This window comes from Leucoraja erinacea, chromosome 40 (assembly GCF_028641065.1).
Source record: "Leucoraja erinacea ecotype New England chromosome 40, Leri_hhj_1, whole genome shotgun sequence".
NCBI classification, from domain to species: Eukaryota; Metazoa; Chordata; class Chondrichthyes; order Rajiformes; family Rajidae; genus Leucoraja; species Leucoraja erinaceus.
Window position 1 is genome coordinate 6712150 of NC_073416.1, and position 17856 is coordinate 6730005.

Genomic DNA, 17856 nt, shown 5'->3' on the forward strand with positions numbered 1-17856 from the left:
AATTGAAGCGTAATTTGCTGCTACACCCAACCAGATTCCACATTGAGAGTAATACTCTGGGATATCGACCTATATCATTGGGAGCGTTTTGTATATCTCAGACACTTTCCTCAGACAATCGGAACTTTAAACAGGCATAGTATTGGGGCCACGGTATGTATATTCAACCTATCAAATTCTAGAAGCAAGGATCACTTACATCACAGAATTATTTCCATAAAGTTATTGCTAATTGAAGGTTTAGTGTGAATTAATAAATCATGCTCTACCCAAAGAAAGTTGTGTGGCATTTGGCTGCCATGATAATTGCCACAATATAACCCTAAGATTTACTAAGATACAAAAATATATACCCATCCCATCCTCCAATTGCTCCAAAAGCTTTTCACTGGACCTCGGTACACGTGACAATAAACTAAATTGAACTGAACCAAAAAATCCCATGAGATGCCTCAAGGCTGAAAATTGGTTGTTTACCATCAATTTTGAACTCACTCAGTCATCCCGTTCTCTCCCTGATCCTTGCCATCCTTACCACTGGGTAGCTGGGTGCTCCAGGATTGCTGATTTAATTCAGTTACAGTGGTCCAAATGGATTTTTGGACGTTCCTGGATCAGAAATTACCTTCAAACCATCCACGTGTTTTTCCATCTGGAAGCAATAGAGTAAATATTTATCAAAGGAATCGTGTTATTAGGTGAATAATAAATACTTGTTCATCAAAGAAAAAGTGGTCTGTAGAGAGCAGTTGTATGAGAGCTGCCTCACAATCAAAACATAACACGTCTTCCACAAAGTTGAAGTGTGTTTGTGAAAAGTGAAAAATTAGATGCTAAAAATCTGAAATAAAAAATTCTGGATAAACTCTGCAGGTCAGGCACTGTCTGTGGAAAAAGAAAAACAGAGTTGACATTTCAGGTCAATCACATTTCATCAGTTCTGGTGAAAGATAAAAGATCCTTAATTTGAAATGCTATCTGTTTCTTTCTGCATAGATGCTGCCTGACCTGTTGATATTTCCACCATTTTCTGTTTTCTTCCTGTCCATCTGGTCAAATCTTCTTACTGGTCAGTCACTCCTGACTGAGGATGACTTGCTTCCACTTTAGCCCTATGAATCCTAGGGTGGTTGATAAGACCAATATAGGAACTGCAAACCCTTCCACAACAAGGGCGGGAGGTTCCTGACAGGGTGAGTGGACACTTGTGAGGTGGTGTGCTCCTTCAACCATTTGTTTCTTAGTCCTCCTTCTCCACTTTCAGTGGTTATGATCCACAGGATTCCAAATATTAGTGGGGAAGTTGCACTTTTTTCCAATATACCTTTGTGCAAATCTTTGAATTTTTATCTGTCTGCCTGGTCATTTCTTGTAATGGAGGTCAGAATAAAGTTTGTGGTTTAGAGATCAGGCACGCCAATGAGATGATCTGCCTCATGGAGGCAACTGAGTGTAATTAGGACCTGAATGTTGGTCTGGAAAAGAACATTGATGTTGATTTCTTATCCTCCTTCCAGTTTGAAGTGTACAACAATAAATGTAATTGTGCCAGCAGAGCATGGCGGCACAGTCGGAATACCTCAGGTATTGTCTATGTGGAGCTTGCACGTCCTCCCTGTGACCACGTGGATTTCCTCTGGTTGTTCCAGTTTCCTCACACATCCCAAAGATGTGTGGGTTTTGTAGGTTAATTGGCCTTTGTAAATTGCCCCAAGTGTTTAAGGAGTGGATGTGAAAGTGGGATAACATAATGTGAATGGGTGACTGTTGATCACCGTGGACTTGGTGGGTCAAAGGGCCGTTTCCAGGTTAGGCAAGAGATTGGTGATTTTTCATGAACACTGGTCAGTCTGACACAAATAGTGGTTGAAATGGGATGGAAGGGGAAGTAGGTAAGTAAAGGGGGAGGGTATGTAGTCGGAGCATGGGGTTGTAGTTGACGTGGTTGGAGAGTCTGACCCTGCGCTCATTCAGATCACTCTTTATCCAAATCTCTCCGAATCGGGTAAGTACCTCGACCCTATGCATTTGGTGAAAAGATGCCGAATATCTCCGCTTTTCCCCTCACTGTCATTTCATTGTCCTATCAGGGACATATGACAATAAACTCACTTGAACTTGAACAACTAAAGCCTCTCGCCCACCGCTGACGTCCACGCCTCTACGTGAGACTCTTGTGTCTCGTCTCCACGGCAACACGAAGCTGAGCCCGCCAAATTTGACCATTCTGGGAATAAACATGGCAAATGTCGTTCGTGAGAACCCTCTGCGGCTTTATTTAACTATACATTGTTTAAATTGCCTTTTTTGAGAGAAAATAGACGACATCGCGAGTCGACGACCTTTGCACCCGCCCAGCCCCCTTGTTTTGTAAGATGGCGCTCGCTCGGATATGCTTCCGGCTTCAGCGGCTGAAGGGACGTGGTTCCTCTGAGTTTTTATACTATCCGACGATCTGTGTCTCTCGGTAAGATACGTTTTAACCTGGGGCTTTGGTGCTCTGTATTTATTATTATCGGTCACCGTTTCTGTATTCGTTTTCCCGCGTATCATTTGCAGACCTCCGAGTCCCGCAACCCACACACACAGGTCGCGCAATAGCGAAGGTGTGTTCCAAATATTAAATACCCGGGACACTATCATCTGACAAATTCAACTTCAAACATCACGCGTTTAACATTGCAGCAGCCGTCGCTTCTTCACTGAGGCTGTCCGTCGTTTTGTAGTCATTTCGAAAATCAAAGAATGACAGAGTAGGCCTAAACCTGTTTGGTAGAACTATTCCAATTAGTCCATCTCCCTTTACCACGTAGCCTTTTTTGTTTTATGCTGTTCCATTTAATACAAGTCAGAGTAAACAGTTTTTTCTCCGGTCTGCAGGTTGTGATTAGTGGGTTACCACAGGGATTGGTGCTTGTCAGTCGCAATTTATGAGGGATTTGGTCGAGGGGAGCAAATGTCATGTTTGTTGTTGTTTAAAAAGAGAGGAGAGTGCGGAGGGTGCAAGGATGCTTAAAGAGGATGCGGGCAAGCTAAGTGGGTGAGGACTTGACAGCTGGGATATGATGTAATGAAATGTCAGATCATCTGTAGAAACAAGGAATTGTAGTTGTTGGTTTACAAAAAAAGACACAATGTGTTGGACTAACTCAATGGGTCAGGCAGCATCTCTGGAGAACATGGATAGGTGATATTTCGAGTTGGGATCTTTCTTCAGACATCCCAACCTGAAAGGTCACCTATCCATGTTCTCCATAGATGCTGCCTGACCTGGTGTGTTAATCCAACGCTGTCGTTTTGACAGATCATCTGCCATGGTGCACAAAATAGGAAAGCAGAGTTTTATTTAAATGGTGTCATTAAATGACAGATTAGAACGTTGTTGTTCAAAGGGAACTGGGTGTTTATGTGCACAATAAACTTAAGACTAATATGAAGGTATGGGAAGTTGTTAATGGGCAAATGGTATGTTAGCTTTTGTTGTGAGAGGCTTTGAGTAAAGAGGTTTGACTGGCAGAGCCATCATGGATTTAGGAAAGGGAGCTTGTGTTTTACAGATCAGTTTTGGGATTGTGAGCAGCAGAACAGATGGGAAATTGCTATTGTGCATTCAAAGCATCGCATGTGAGTAAACAAAGTGAGAGCATGTTGGACTGCGGTAATATACTGGTGTGGAATGAAAATTGGTTTATGGACAGAAAACAGAATAGGAATTAAAGGGTAGTTTTCTAGTTGCGGGGCTGTAATGGATTAGTTGTAATGGTGTTACAGCGATTTGATTAGTACATTACATAGAAACATAGAAACATAGAAATTAGGTGCAGGAGTAGGCCATTCGGCCCTTCGAGCCTGCACCGCCATTCAATATGATCATGGCTGATCATCCAACTCAGTATCCCGTACCTGCCTTCTCTCCATACCCCCTGATCCCCTTAGCCACAAGGGCCACATCTAACTCCCTCTTAAATATAGCCAATGAACTGGCCTCAACTACTCTCTGTGGCAGAGAGTTCCAGAGATTCACCACTCTCTGTGTGAAAAAAGTTCTTCTCACCTTGGTTTTAAAGGATTTCCCCCTTATCCTTAAGCTGTGACCCCTTGTCCTGGACTTCCCTAACATCGGGAACAATCTTCCTGCATCTAGCCTGTCCAACCCCTTAAGAATTTTGTAAGTTTCTATAAGATCCCCTCTCAATCTCCTAAATTCTAGAGAGGATAAACCAAGTCTATCCAGTCTTTCTTTATAAGACAGTCCTGACATCCCAGGATAGGATACATAGGATACAGGTAGGGCATTTAAAGTATTAGTAAGTGTAATAAATGTAACAATATAAACTGGGTAGGGAAATAGTTCATGTTTCAAGTTGGTGACGTTTGTGTAAGGTGGTAATTGAGCTAATCCATCAGTGTAACGTTTTGTCTTGACAGTTGTGCCTAGCTGTGCAGGTGTGTGCATTAATGTCAATCTTATTTTGAGTACATTACTTAAAAATCCTTATAGAACTGAATCTGCAGTCAGTTTGCCATTTGAGGACCAGTGTCTTTCTGATGACCAGTATAATTCTGGAGTGTTTTGTAACAGCACTTGAGCGCAAAGCGTTTTCAGTAGAAATGGTCAGTGCAGTCTGACTCTAGCATTTTTTCTCTTATCTTTGATTACCTTATAAAAGTTTCCTAGCGCAAAAGCAAATGCATCAAACAGCTGGAAATGTACAGATTGCTTACAATGTTCTAAAATCACCCGAGCGCAAAATAAGCATTTTGTTTTCTAAAAATGCATCAAGAGTTTAAATCTCAATCTTGACAATGGTCTTTTTTTTTAAAGTGAGATGCTTTTCAGTAATGAAGGTGAAGTGAACAAATAAATTAATCCAGGAGATCGTTATTTCCTAGTCAGGGTTGTGTTAGCTGATCTTGGCCAGGCCAGCAACAGTTACAATAAGACTTGGTGCTTTAAGGAAAGTTGGCCAAAGTTCCATGCCTTGATTGCTAATTAATGACTGGAATCTGTGCTGTGCATGGGTCAGTTCAGGACCTGGTTTTTTAATGCTGCATTCTTCCTTTTCCTCTGTTCAACCTGAAGGTAAATTCGTGTGGGAGCAATGGGGGGTATTCAAGGACAAGGAAGGGAGGGATGAAATTCAATCTGCTGAAGGTGTGAAGCCATGTTTTTGGGGAAAGTAAACAAGATAAAGGGATGCTTGATAAGTAGCAGGAATCTGGGAAATCTAGAGGGACAGAGGAACTTTGAAATGTATAATCTAAAGATCCCTGAAGCTCAAAGAAAAACAGGAAGAAAATATGATGATGAAGACACATGGGAATTCCTTAATAGGCCAAAGTTCTGAATATGAGCAAGGAAGTTGTGTGAGAATTGTATAAAATGTTAGTTAGATGGCAGCTAGAAAAATGTGTACAATATGGCTTACCAAAGTGCAGAATGGACATGATTGTACTGACAGATCGTCAAGAATGTCGCAATTTTAGATGTTTTAGATTTTTTAATTTTAGATGAGACAGACTAGGGCTGTTTTTTCTGGAACAGAGAGCAAGGGGAAATTTAAAAAGGGAAGTCAGTAATCGAGTGGCATTGATTTAAGATAATCAAAGAAGGAATAGAGGGGAGTGCAGAATAAATTACCGTTCCCCGGGTGCCTGGAAGTCTGCATCTCACTGTCACATACCCTTAGCCTCTTTAAAAAGATGCTGGACGGGCACTTGAATTGTCTACACACAAGGCTGTGGACTAAGAGAATTGGGGCACGTGATTAAGATGGATAGCTTGTACTCTGTCAAATGGCCTCCTTCTCTGCTTTACATTTCTATCATCCTTTCTGAGTACAGTTGAAAAGTAACAACATACTTTGTGGTAAAACTGCTAACAGATTAATTGATAACTTTCTTATTTTATTTCCCTCGCCACCAATACTCCATCCCACCACAGGCTTACTAGTCACCAGTTGTCACAATTTTTCACAACAGCGAAGAGGAGTACTTTAAGTTCAGCTATCATCTCAAAGGCCAAACGTTTGAATGCAAAATATGAAAAATTTCTGGAAATAAACTTTCCGCGTTTTTATGGTATCTATTCAACTTTTTTCCGAGGTAAGTTAGTAACCAGAAGATGTTAATAATGTTTCACCAGTAAACATGACAAAAATGTTGGAAGGGGGGGGGGGGGGGGGGGGGGGGGCACACACACATAACTCTTGATTTGGCAGCGAAATACTATGGAGGGGAGAACGTCAGAATTACATTTAATGCACATCTCTACAGTTTGTGTTGACTATTAAATATTGATGGAATCAACTATTAACAAAGTCTGTACAGTTGCAGCTGTCTCAGCAAGTAAAAGTATTATCTGGCGTATGTTGTACCTTTTAATAGACAACAGGATTTGATTTGGAATCTGTAATATTAAGCCCATCTTGGATAGAACTGTGGTTGTGTAATTGTGGATGTGACACCGTTCAGGATGATACAGTAGCTCCCAGAAAGGGAAAAAAAGAAACCAGTCAGTCATTGCTATTTCGTGACCACATTCAGCAAGTGACTTGTATTGATATTGTGCCTTAACTTTCCAAATTATCCCAAGGTATTTAGAATAGAAGAATGAATTGTTGTTTAGCCATTGGAGGGGAGAGCAGGAAGCGATCAAGGGATTTATTTCAAGCTCTTTTCAAATTGTTAATATTTGACATTTTGAAAGAATCAAATTTTGATGTGGCTTGATCACTCTGTCCCTTGTCCAATATTGTTATCTTACCCACATGTAACAAGTCTATAGGAGGGTGCTGAGTCTCTGGAGTTCTGAGGATGTTATAAGCAGAGCCAGTTGAGGGGAACCTGTAAATGAGGTGGCTTTGGTAATCCAGAAGTGACTTATGATGATGAAAAAGCCTAGTGCACAAGATACAAGCTCGCAATATAGGTGTGGAAGGGGGTGGGGGGTGGTGAGTGTTAATATGAATTGAATGAAGACTAACGGTCAAAGTAACATTAACAAATTTGCCGATGACACAAAGCTGGGCGGCAGGGTGAATTGTGAGGTGGATGCTATGAGGATGCAAGGTGACGTGGACAGGTTGGGTGAGGGGCAGATGCATGGCATTTGCAGTTTAATGTGGATAAATGTGAGGTTATCCACTTTGGTGGCAAAAACAGGAAGGCAGATTAATATCTGAATGGTGCCAAGTTGGGAAAAGGGTGAAGTACAAAGAGATCTGGGGGTCCTTGTTCATCAGTCACTGAAAGTAAGCATGCAGGTACAGCAGGCAGTGAAGAAAGCTAAAGGCATGTTTGCCTTCATAACAAGAGTAGTTGAGTATAGGAGCAAAGAGGTCCTTCTGCAGTTGTACAGGGCCCTAGTGAGATTGTGTGCAGTTTTGATCTCCAAATTTGAGGACGGACATTCTTGCTATTGAGGGAGTGCAGTGTAGATTCACAAGGTCCAGGCCGGCGCGGCCTTGTCGGCTTTGGAAGCCGTGGTCTCCAGCTAGGAAGCGGCCGTTCCAGGTGGCCCAGCCGCTGAGAGGACTCTCCCGACGCCGGGGCAAGATCACCCGGTGAGAACGGCCAGGAACATCGGGCCTCCGTAGAGGCAATTGCGGTGGCCTCAATAGGCCTGACTTTGTGTGAACTTGGGGTTGGGGACTGGATTCTGTGCCTTCCCCCACAGTGGTATTCATTGTGGGGGGATGATTTTTTTTGTCTGTAAGTAATCCTGTTAGTCTGTGTCCAAGATGGCTGTCGGAAGGGAGAGTGGACGCTGGCGTGCTTTAGCTGCCGCTGCTCTCTTTTTCACATTGTGTTTTTGATTTTTTGTTTTTGGACTGAATTCTGTTTTTAATTTGTCTTTATTATTTATTTTATTCTGATTATATGTTTTTTATTCCTGTTAATCTCTTTAAGGTGTCCTTGAGATTCCTGAAAGGCACCCAAAAATAAAATGTATTATTATTATTATTATTACAAGGTAAAATCCCGAGATGGCGGGACTGTCATATGATGATAGAACACATGGGCTTGTATACTCTGAAATTTAGAAGGATGAGAGGGGATCTTATTGAAACATAAGATTATTAAGGGATTGGACACGCTGGAGGCAGGAAATATGTTCCCGATGTTGGGGGAGTCCAGAACCAGGGGCCACAGGTTAAGAATAAGGGGTAGGCCATTTAGAACGAAGATGAGGAAAAACATTTTCACCCAGAGTTGTGAATCTGTGGAATTCTCTGCCTCAGAAAGCAGTGGAGACCAATTCTCTGGATGCTTTCAAGAGAGAGTTAGATAGAGCTCTTAAAGATAGCGGAGTCAGGGGATATGGTGAGAAGGCAGGAACGGGGTACTGATTGAGGATGATCAGCCATGATCACATTGAATGGCGGTGCTGGCGCAAAGGGCTGAATGGCTTACTCCTGCACCTATTGTCAAACAGAAGACTGTCAGAATACGTTTCTTTTTCAGGCTAAAAGGATATGACAATGGAAGGGCCACAAGTGTCAATTTTTGTTCCTGAATTATTTATGATTTATATTAATGCCTTGGAGGAAGGGCCAGAGTGCAAGGTATCCAGTTTTGCTGATAATATAAATAAAGGTGAGAGTCGAGAGTGCATAATTGTCATATGTACCGACTATGGAACAATGAAATTCTTGCAGCAGCAGAACAGTCCTGTAAACTGTGGTGAGGATATTTAGACTCTGCAATAATATATAGATTGGTTGAGCGAGTGCGTGAAAACTGGCAAATGGAGTGTAATATTAGATAATAGTCTGCTTTTTAATTCCCAACCTCACACTTTCCTATTATTCAAATGGAGAGATACTGCACGAGTGGAATATAAAGGGATCAAAGCATTATTGTGTACAAAACAAAATGTTAGCGTGCAGGTGCAGCAAAGTAGTTAGGCAAGCAAATGGCATATTGGTCTTTCTTGCAAGGAGTTTGGCATTCAGAAATATTATTACAATTGTACAAGATGATATTGATGCTGTTCATGGATGACTCTGTATTGTTTCCCCATATTTCAGGAAGGGCATGCTGACATTAAAGGCAGTCCTGGAGAGAATCACTCTGCTGATTACAGGGATGAAAAGATTATTTTATTATGAACAGCCAAAAATGTTTGATCTGTCGTCTTTGGAGTTTGCAAGAATGAGAGCTGATCATATTGAAACATATATGATCCTAAAGGTGCTTGACAGGCGGCTGTCGAGATGCTTCCACTCTTGGAGAGTTGCAAGGGGTTGATCGTTTAAAACTGAAGTGCACATGAATGTCTTCTTGAAGAAAATAGTGAATCTCTGGAATTTCATCCACAGAGAGTTATGGGGGATAGACCACTGGAGGTATTTAAAGAGGAGGTGGGTACTTTTTTGAAAGATCAGGGTATGAAGGACAATATGGGCCTAGCACAGAAGAGGCACATTGGGTAGATCACCATGGCCATATTGAATGGCGGGGCAGGCTTGAGGTGTCAAGTGGCCGACGACTACTATTTTCTGGTCTGTTCTTGGGTGCTTTCTGGCTGCTGGTATTATTTTCTGGACCTGTTGCACTTCCATGACCTGCACCCTTCTTGAGACATGTAGATGCTTTTGATGGCGGGGATGGCTGTTCCCGCGATGGACCAGGTTGAGTCCTCCACTCTGCAGCCTCTTGTGTTCCTGTGCTGTGCGTTTGTAAATAACTATCTCTCACAAAATCCACTTTTACTGCTATCATTGGTACAGCATCATTAAAGAACAATCGCGCAATGATCACGTTGCTGTTTATGGGAGCTTGTTGTGTGCAACTTGCTGCAAAGTTTCCTCCATTACAGCAAGTATTTAATTTGGGCACAAAGCACTTGGATCTTTGTTGTGAAATGCATTATGGAGTTGCATGACTGCCTTTCTTTTATTGATTCTTGTGGCATAAAAGGCTGTTCAGCCCCTTGCATATCTGCCAGGTCTTTGAAAGAGGGTAGACACAAAATACGGGAGTAACTCGGCGGGACGGGCAGCATCTCTGGAGAGAAGGAATGGGTGATATTTTGGGTCAAGACCCTTCTTCAGACTCGGGACTTTGAAAGGACTGTCTGCTCTCCCCACAGGCCTGCAATTTTCCCTTTCAAGTTTATTTCAAGTCCCTTTCTGAATGCTGCTTCTGTCATCCTATCAGGGTGTTCATTCCTGATCTTAACAGATTGCTGCTTTTGTGAAGTATAAAAATAATGGTTATCTTGTCAAATATCATTAATAGTATTTGCACTTTCTACAATGATAACTCTTCACTTTGCTTATCTTGTAGGCTTCCGTCTATTGTATCTTGACTTCAAGGAAGTTCATGGAATAAAGTATAAGATGGCCAATAAAGGACTAAAGTACAACCAGCTGCCTTACAGGGAAATGGAAAAATTAAGACAGGTGAGAGACTTTTCCATGGCATAAGTGAAGGCCTTTCCTTTCTATCTGTTTTCTCCTGCTTATGAGTCACAGAACTTGTAGACCAAACTGCAAAAGAAAAACAAAGCAGATGTTTTTTAAGCAATTTTTCTGTATAGTTTGGGGTGGGAGGGATTGTTAGAAGGTTGAGACTGGCTACCTGTGAGTGAACTGAGTTTTTGACATTAACTGTACAAGTGTTTTATTTTCCAGTTTCGCAGAGACGTTATAAAGGTAATACCAGTAGTGCTTCTCGCCATTCCGCCATTTGCAAACTATATTGTGTTCATATTGATGTAAGTATTTCAAGAATTTTTATTAATGTTCTACAGTTGGGCACTGATCACTTGTGATAATCCAGACATATTTTTAAATATACAGGATTTGTGATCAAAGATTTAAAACTGAGTACATTAACTATAGTAGTGTGTTGACAACATTGCTATAAAATTCACTTTTAAAATAAAAGGCAATTCCAATGCTAACTGTTGGGCTGTTTCGAAAGCATAGTTAATACCAGCCATTGATTGTGTCTGTTTGATGCTCTAACCTATGTATCAGATTGCAAGGTAAATGAAGGGGCAAAGCAACATTCTGGAGATTTAAGGAATTACCATGCATTATAATTCTTTGGCTTTAGTTGAGTTATGCCCCCTGGTGGAAAGTAATAATTCTGAAAATTAATTAAATTGCCTGAATCGTAGAATCTTGCAGGACAGCAATAACCCCATCATTCCTGCACCTGGTCTTTCAAAGAGCTGTACAGTCAGTCCCTCTCCAGGGTGTACCTTGTAGCAACTAAGAGGTGTGTAAAAGTGAACTTTCCTCCTTCGCTGTGGTACTTGAGAAGTACTTGAACATAAGAGGTTGGGAGGTGCGGAGGGAGATTTTTGTCCATGTTTCATTCTGTGAAACAATACACTATCGTCAGAAGTATTATTCTGAATTATGTTTGTTTGTAATATGTGGTAGGTATTGTTTTTATGATTAACTGTCCAATGTTATACAATTCCCGTATTTTGAGTGATGATCTTTGGTAGAATGGCCTCTCGTTTTAAGTTGTGAGCCTAACAAACATTTAGAGCCACTGGAAGTGGTGGAGGTTTGATCAGGTGGTGCATCAGTGTCAGAATGAATGACTTACCTTCAACACTGAACTGTGGGAATACATACGTTTCCTAAGACTAAGTCTGCACATGATTTTATTTGTAGGTATTTCTTTCCAAGGCAGTTCTTAATAAGTCACTTCTGGACCCACGATCAGCATCAGGAATTTAAGGAAATCTACCACTCGTTCCGGGCTCAGGTTTACCCAGACGCTGTGAGTGGTTTAATCAAAGCAGCCTCAAAAGTTAAAGACAGACAACTGAAAAAACAGCTGTTAACTCTTGGCAACAAAGTACGTACACCAATTAACAAAACTTGAGAAACGTTATTTCCAAGCTTATTACCTTGGATCAAGCACTTTTCAGGTGGCAAGATGCAGACTTGTTTTTGATCTTCTGCGTGTTGTACTCCCAATGTTACAGAGAAGGTAAAAGGCTAATATGTGGTCCTGTATCCCAAGTCTTTTGATCAACCTCTGGCAACTAGGTAATGTGACCACTGCAATTTGCGAGACAGGTCGATCTATTCACCATTTGGCTTGCAAATAGTATAAGATCTAAAGGAAGAATGTGCATAAGTGAACCAAAGTTTATGTAGAGCAGGCAAAATAGAGACGAGGCCTCCTGTATCTGTTTCATATGTTCACACACTGGTGTGTCAGAAATTGTTCTGGACATAAAGGTTCTATTATAAATGATAGAAATGTTTCTGTAATTAAAAGTGCCTGGTCCAAAGTAATCAACTTGGATCTAATTAGTGAATAAAATAAATTAAAAATGGCCACTTAAGTGGGAAATGCAGAGGTTTAGTCAATGAAGACTTGACCAAAGAAAAAGGAGTGTCCCAACATGAAGGAAAAATATGCAAAGCTCACAAGATTTTCCATTTGTCTCCTCATCCATACCTGATATGTAATCAAATATTATTTCTCAAAGTCCTATTCTCAAGTTTGGGGTTAGCATGATAGAGCCTTGCCCTACCTCAAAGGACATCCTACCTCAGCAGGGGTAATTGTTCTGCACCCTGCTCCCTCCCCCCCCCCCCCCCCCCCAGTAAAGACATCCTTTGGATTATTGGCAAAGAGAGGGCAGGGCCTTGTCAGATTTGATGGGTCATTGGGTGCGGTGGGTTCATACTCCCTGTGCTTCTATCAAATTTCTTATCCTCATGAGGTTTCAGTTGTATTTTTTCCACTGACACAGCAGCTATTTTGAGATAGTAACCCGGCTTTGAATGTGGGTGGGAAGTTACTGACCCAGTTTCTGATTGCAGTAAGCTGTATTTTGAGGCTGTTGAGTGTATTTGTGATCCACTGTTCTGTGTTTTTAAATCAAGGTTCAGGATGGCATCCATCCCGAAATCTTTCAGCTACACATAGTGGCAAAGCTGTTCTTGGGACATCCACTAGCAATCCGTCACATTGATTCACGGCAGGCGGTAAGGAAGTGGTAGAGGAGTTTATTCCTGTTGACCCTTTAGAAACTTTTTAAATAATGTAAGTCTGTGGAACTCTATGTAAAACAATGCGTTTGTCTTTAAGATAACAGAATAAATTGTTAAACACAAGTGAGTTGGATATTTTACAAAGTAAAATTCTGTGGGTTTTTTAATGAGCCATATGCATTTGCTTCTGAAATGAAAGGCATGAAGGGAATGGTTGCTCATTGACCTGTACCCTGCTGTTATGTTGTTAGGAAATCTTTAGTCGGGTGATGTTTCTCACTCCGCACATGCCCTCCTTCATCCTACGCCATCGTATCTGGAGCCACATCATGGAAATCCGTCATTTGGACCAAGCTTTGAATAGTTTAGGATTGCATGAGCTGTCGGAGGATGAACTGAGAAATGTGAGTTGAAAGGGTGGAGCCAGTTGCTCAGCAATAGCTTGCATTTTATAAAGTGCTTTTAATGCAGAGAAATGTTTTGCAGAGCAGCAATTAGATGAAAAATGGATGCAGATTGTAAGAAGCAAACACAAAGCTTGGTTGGGTAGCATGTAGCTTTTCAGAAGAAATTCGAGAGGTATACGGTCTCATCTGCTGACAGCATGATCATCAATGGTGGTGTGAATGGAAATGAAATTCAAGACCTCAAGCAGAGTCCATAGAAACACGCTGCACAGAATCAGGCCCTTCAGCCCACCATGTCCTTGCTGCCCATCAACCACCCATTTACTCTCTCCATGTTTCCTGCAACTCGCCCTGGATTCTACTGTCCACTACATGCCAGGGTCGATTTACAGTGGCCAATTGACCCACTATCCCATTCATCTTTGGGATATGGGAGGAAACTCGACCCATGCAACCACAGAGAATGGACCAACTCCACAGAGTCACAGGGAGAATGGACAAACTTGCACAGATAGCACCCGAGGTCATGGTTGGACCTAGGTTCTGGAGATGTGAGGCAGCAGTTCCACTAGCTGCACCACTGGGCTGCCGCAGGCTGTGAGTTTTAAAATGAGCAATCAGAATGTGGTGGAGGGTTGATTGGCCCCTTTGTCTGTCTCCCCCCCCCCCCATATTTCTGAGACACTAGCCTCATTAATATTGCAACATCAAATGGGCATTCTGATATAGATCAGTGTCCAGTAACTGGCAGCCTATAAAACTTTCAAGGGGATGATGTGTCCTTTGCAAAGTTAAGAAGGGATAAATTTTACTATTGTAAATCCAGTCATTTAAATGTTATTTTTGTTGCTTTCTCTTGCATTACTCCACCAGGTGAGTAACTTGTTATGAATGCTTTGGAATGAAACCTTTCCCTGGTGAATAATCAGACTGTTGTGAAAACTTCTGCTGAAGTTTGGCCTGTGGTGGTCTTGCGTAAAGTTAGCCATTTGTAATTCAGATGTGAAGCTCAACTTGAGTCCATCAGTAATACAAGCCAAATACGCTGGCATTTTGATCTTTTAAAATAATTAATTTAGACACAAGCTCTCTTGTACACTGAAGCAAAGTAAATGTAACACTGGAAGAGGGTAATCTGTTTGCTGTTTAATAAAAATAAAATGCTGCTTTCTCTGTACCTTGATTTGCCTGCCCAAACATGCTTGGCCTGCTCATTGTTTCCTTTTGCTTCTGATTTCAAGGCATGTTATGTGAGAGGTTTGAATTCGGTGCACCTGAATGCAGCACAGTGCAAGGACTGGTTAATCAAATGGGTCCAGCTTTCCAAGAAATTAAAAGGTAAATTAAAAGGTTACCTGTTCGGTGCATTTATCCTCCTGTTGGTGATTAAGTAATTGTTCAGTGGTGCCAACTTTTTACTGCAAAAGATTGAGGGCCATGTTTCCTGCATAAAGGGCTTCTCACAAAATCTAACTTCCATTCTCTAGAATGAATTGAACTGTTCGAGCATAGGAGGAAACTATTGTGGCCAATGTAGGAGTTGGAAAGTGATTAGTTTTCCACAATGTGTGTAAGTTAATCATCTGCTAATTCTAAAAATATAATTTATTTTCTGCTTTTAGATTCTGAAGCCTCTCTGCTATTGCACAGCATGGTGTTACTTTCCACAAATTACCTCAAAAAGCTGCCAGAGAAAAGCAAGTAAACCTTAAATGCAAGACTAGGGAGTGGCCATATATGTTTACCCAAGACATCTGTGCGTTGTGTGACAAGGATTTTTTCGTTATTGCCAGACAAACTCCTGAATGCAAAAATCTGTGACTATTAACTTGCCTCCTGTGATGTACTGACTATGCTGATGAAGACAAAGATGTTTACTTGACGTACAAATTAATGAATTTTTAAAAAAACAATGTGCTCTGGACCAGTATTTTTTTTCATTTTAGAGGAGCGTGAGATTATTTGAATTGTATTATTTTTCATTTCAAGTCACATGAGCAGATTTATTGCTGTGGGAAATAACTTTAGTAAGAAATATAGGTTCAGGAGTTGGCCCTCGAGCCAGCATCGCCATTCAATATGATCATGGCTGATTATCCAAAATCAGTTCCCCATTCCTGCTTTCTCCCCATATCCCTTGATTTTGTTAGCCCTAAGAGCTATATCTAACTCTCTCTTGAATACATCAAGAGGTTCAGAGGTTGCTTTCAAAGTAAGGGTGATGTTCACAGCTTTTGCATGGTTTATGACAGTGGGGCAACATCTTAATCGAGGACAGCGAATGGAGGTCATCAAAGTTCCTGTTAGATGCACTGCTCCACTGTCTGCTTGTGGACTGGTGTTGGTATTGAAACGCATCGAAGGGTGTGAAGTTCCTGCACTTGCACGAGAGGTACCAAGTTCAAGTAGCATCTTAAAGGGATTAAATGCTAATTATTTCCAGACAATCCTTCTAATGATATAAATGATCCTTTAACCACTGAGGATTCTCAAACCTTTAAGTTTTTATTTTCGGACTTCTTGTTTGCTTAAATATTCTACTCTCCCTTGACATAGAAATTTACCACCTCTAACAATCTGCACTGATATACTTTTCAAATGTTCTGCATTTTCTAATTTTTTACCATACACCTTCATCATCATTATTCAGGCCCTAATCCATCGATCAATCTGGTCAAGGAGATGCAGTGTCACTTACCTTGTTTGCTCATATTCCAGATGCCCCACTTTCATCTGTCCCTTCCAGCAAGTCGCCATGTAAAATATGAGAAGTTTTTTGGTCTTGTTCTCAAACAGGACCTCCTCCCATTTGAGTAAGATTACATTAGGCCAAAGTCAGTGATGAATCTAAAAAGGAGTTTGTATTGTGGATTGGTGCTTAGTAAAAATGACCCAACCTCTCATTTTACTGATTACTTTGTTGATTGGACAATCACCCTAGTGGCCTACATCTGCTATTTCTTATCCTTTCAACCGGCTCTTGAAAACCAGTTGCTCATTGCACAGTAGATGGACCCAAGAACTTTCTTATGCTTGTGAACTATCCTCAAACCCAGAAATATTTGGGCCAGTGACATTAAAAACAATAAAAAATACTGTGAATCAATCGGAAAAGGCCACCAATACTCGGGTAAAGCAGCATCAGTGGAAAAAGAGTTCATGGTTCAGACAGGCTCTGCTGGCTGAGCACAGCAGCGGGTCTAGTGGCAAGTCTGGCCTAATCCAAGACTTAAAGGTGTTACTAGTACACTGATAGTTACTAAATTTCCAAATAAATTGTACTGTGTTGGATAATGCTTTTTAATCCTGCATATCCTGAGTAGCTAAATTATTAAAGAATATAATACTTTAGATTGGCTAAATTACTAGTTTAGTTGACTGTTGAAGCAATGCAGTTCCAGATTTGTTTTGGCTGAGGTTACATTTAAAGATGCTGCTGCCTATTTTAACCCCAATATACAGCAGCAAAGGAAAGTCTAAACTTTATCAAGTTACATTTGAGATGTTGCCAACAATTTATCTATTGTTTTTATATTTTAATCCTATTTTTAAAACATCTGAATGCTCCCACAGCTTCTGATAGTTTCATTGTCTCAATGTGCATTGTGATTTCAAGGGATGAGATGTTGTTATCTGCCACCTAAACAGGAAGGTTAAGGCATTCAAAGTTTAAGCACTGATGTTTGAATTCTGATGGTTAGAAAAAAAACTGCAGTTTACCAGGACATGTGTCCTTTTAAGTGATTTATATCTTAAATTTGTGGCACTGGCCTCTGTTACAAGACAGCTGTCACCATCATCTTGGGGTAGATTTCCTTTTCCAGAAGAAACATCATACTACATTTTTAGTAGTAGGAGTAAATGGAGATGACTTACAGATTATTTTCCAAAGTTGCATTTGAGGTGTTGGGGGTGATTTTTTACATTCACTGCCTGACTGCTGGATGAATGGTTTGCTTGGCCTTCCAAAGCAAGTGGTCCTTCCATCTTCACCACCTGAAGCTGCATCACAAATCTGTACAAAATGGACAATTTAATTCATTTTATGAAATTTGGATTAACATGCTCATCTAAGTAGGTTTTGTATAAACACCAATTGCACTGATAGCCTGCTTGTATGCTCCTGTACTCATTGTTTTTGTGGTTTTTATTTTTGAATTGTGCACTTCATACGACATGTAAAAGTTTACTTTTTGATCTCTTGAGTTGTACTTATTTTTTATGTGAAGATGGATGCCTTAATTCAACAAGTACTTTTATTTGTAAAATGCACTGCAAATGGATATGTGACTGAGCTCAGTTGTGGTTAGCTTAAATGTGGAAAAGGTATAAAATCCCTTGGATGTGAATAAACAAATATTTTTTACTTTTTGTCATTAGGCTTTGGTCCAGTTGGTTAGTGACCAGTAAACATGACAACCCTACAAGGGCTGGATCTTAGGTCAATTATACTTAGCCCTTGTTGGTAAGGT

At 40.8% G+C, this 17856-nt stretch overlaps 2 protein-coding genes across 5 annotated transcripts in view; one reads left to right on the top strand and one right to left on the bottom strand.

The window, feature by feature from the left end:
* Positions 1-2245, bottom strand: part of zgc:113184 (uncharacterized protein LOC553745 homolog) — a 127727-nt gene extending 125482 nt beyond the window's left edge. The window contains exons 1-2 of the mRNA XM_055664382.1: positions 2113-2245; positions 536-652 (exon numbers count right to left, since the gene is read on the bottom strand). The gene's annotated coding sequence lies outside the window, so the exon portion shown is untranslated. The remainder of the gene's footprint in view (positions 1-535; positions 653-2112) is intronic.
* Positions 2236-17755, top strand: letmd1 (LETM1 domain containing 1). Of its 4 annotated transcripts, none has more exons than XM_055664378.1 (9): positions 2236-2467; positions 5945-6105; positions 10294-10409; positions 10641-10723; positions 11640-11826; positions 12870-12971; positions 13229-13381; positions 14626-14722; positions 15007-17755. In XM_055664378.1, the coding sequence occupies exons 1-9, from the start codon at positions 2376-2378 to the stop codon at positions 15087-15089; spliced, it is 1074 nt and encodes a 357-aa protein (XP_055520353.1). In that variant the 5' UTR covers positions 2236-2375; the 3' UTR covers positions 15090-17755. The 4 variants fall into 4 exon arrangements, with proteins under 4 accessions (XP_055520353.1, XP_055520354.1, XP_055520355.1 ...); XM_055664379.1 differs by having other exon boundaries at positions 11640-11748; XM_055664380.1 differs by lacking the exon at positions 13229-13381.
* Positions 17756-17856: the final 101 nt, after the last annotated feature.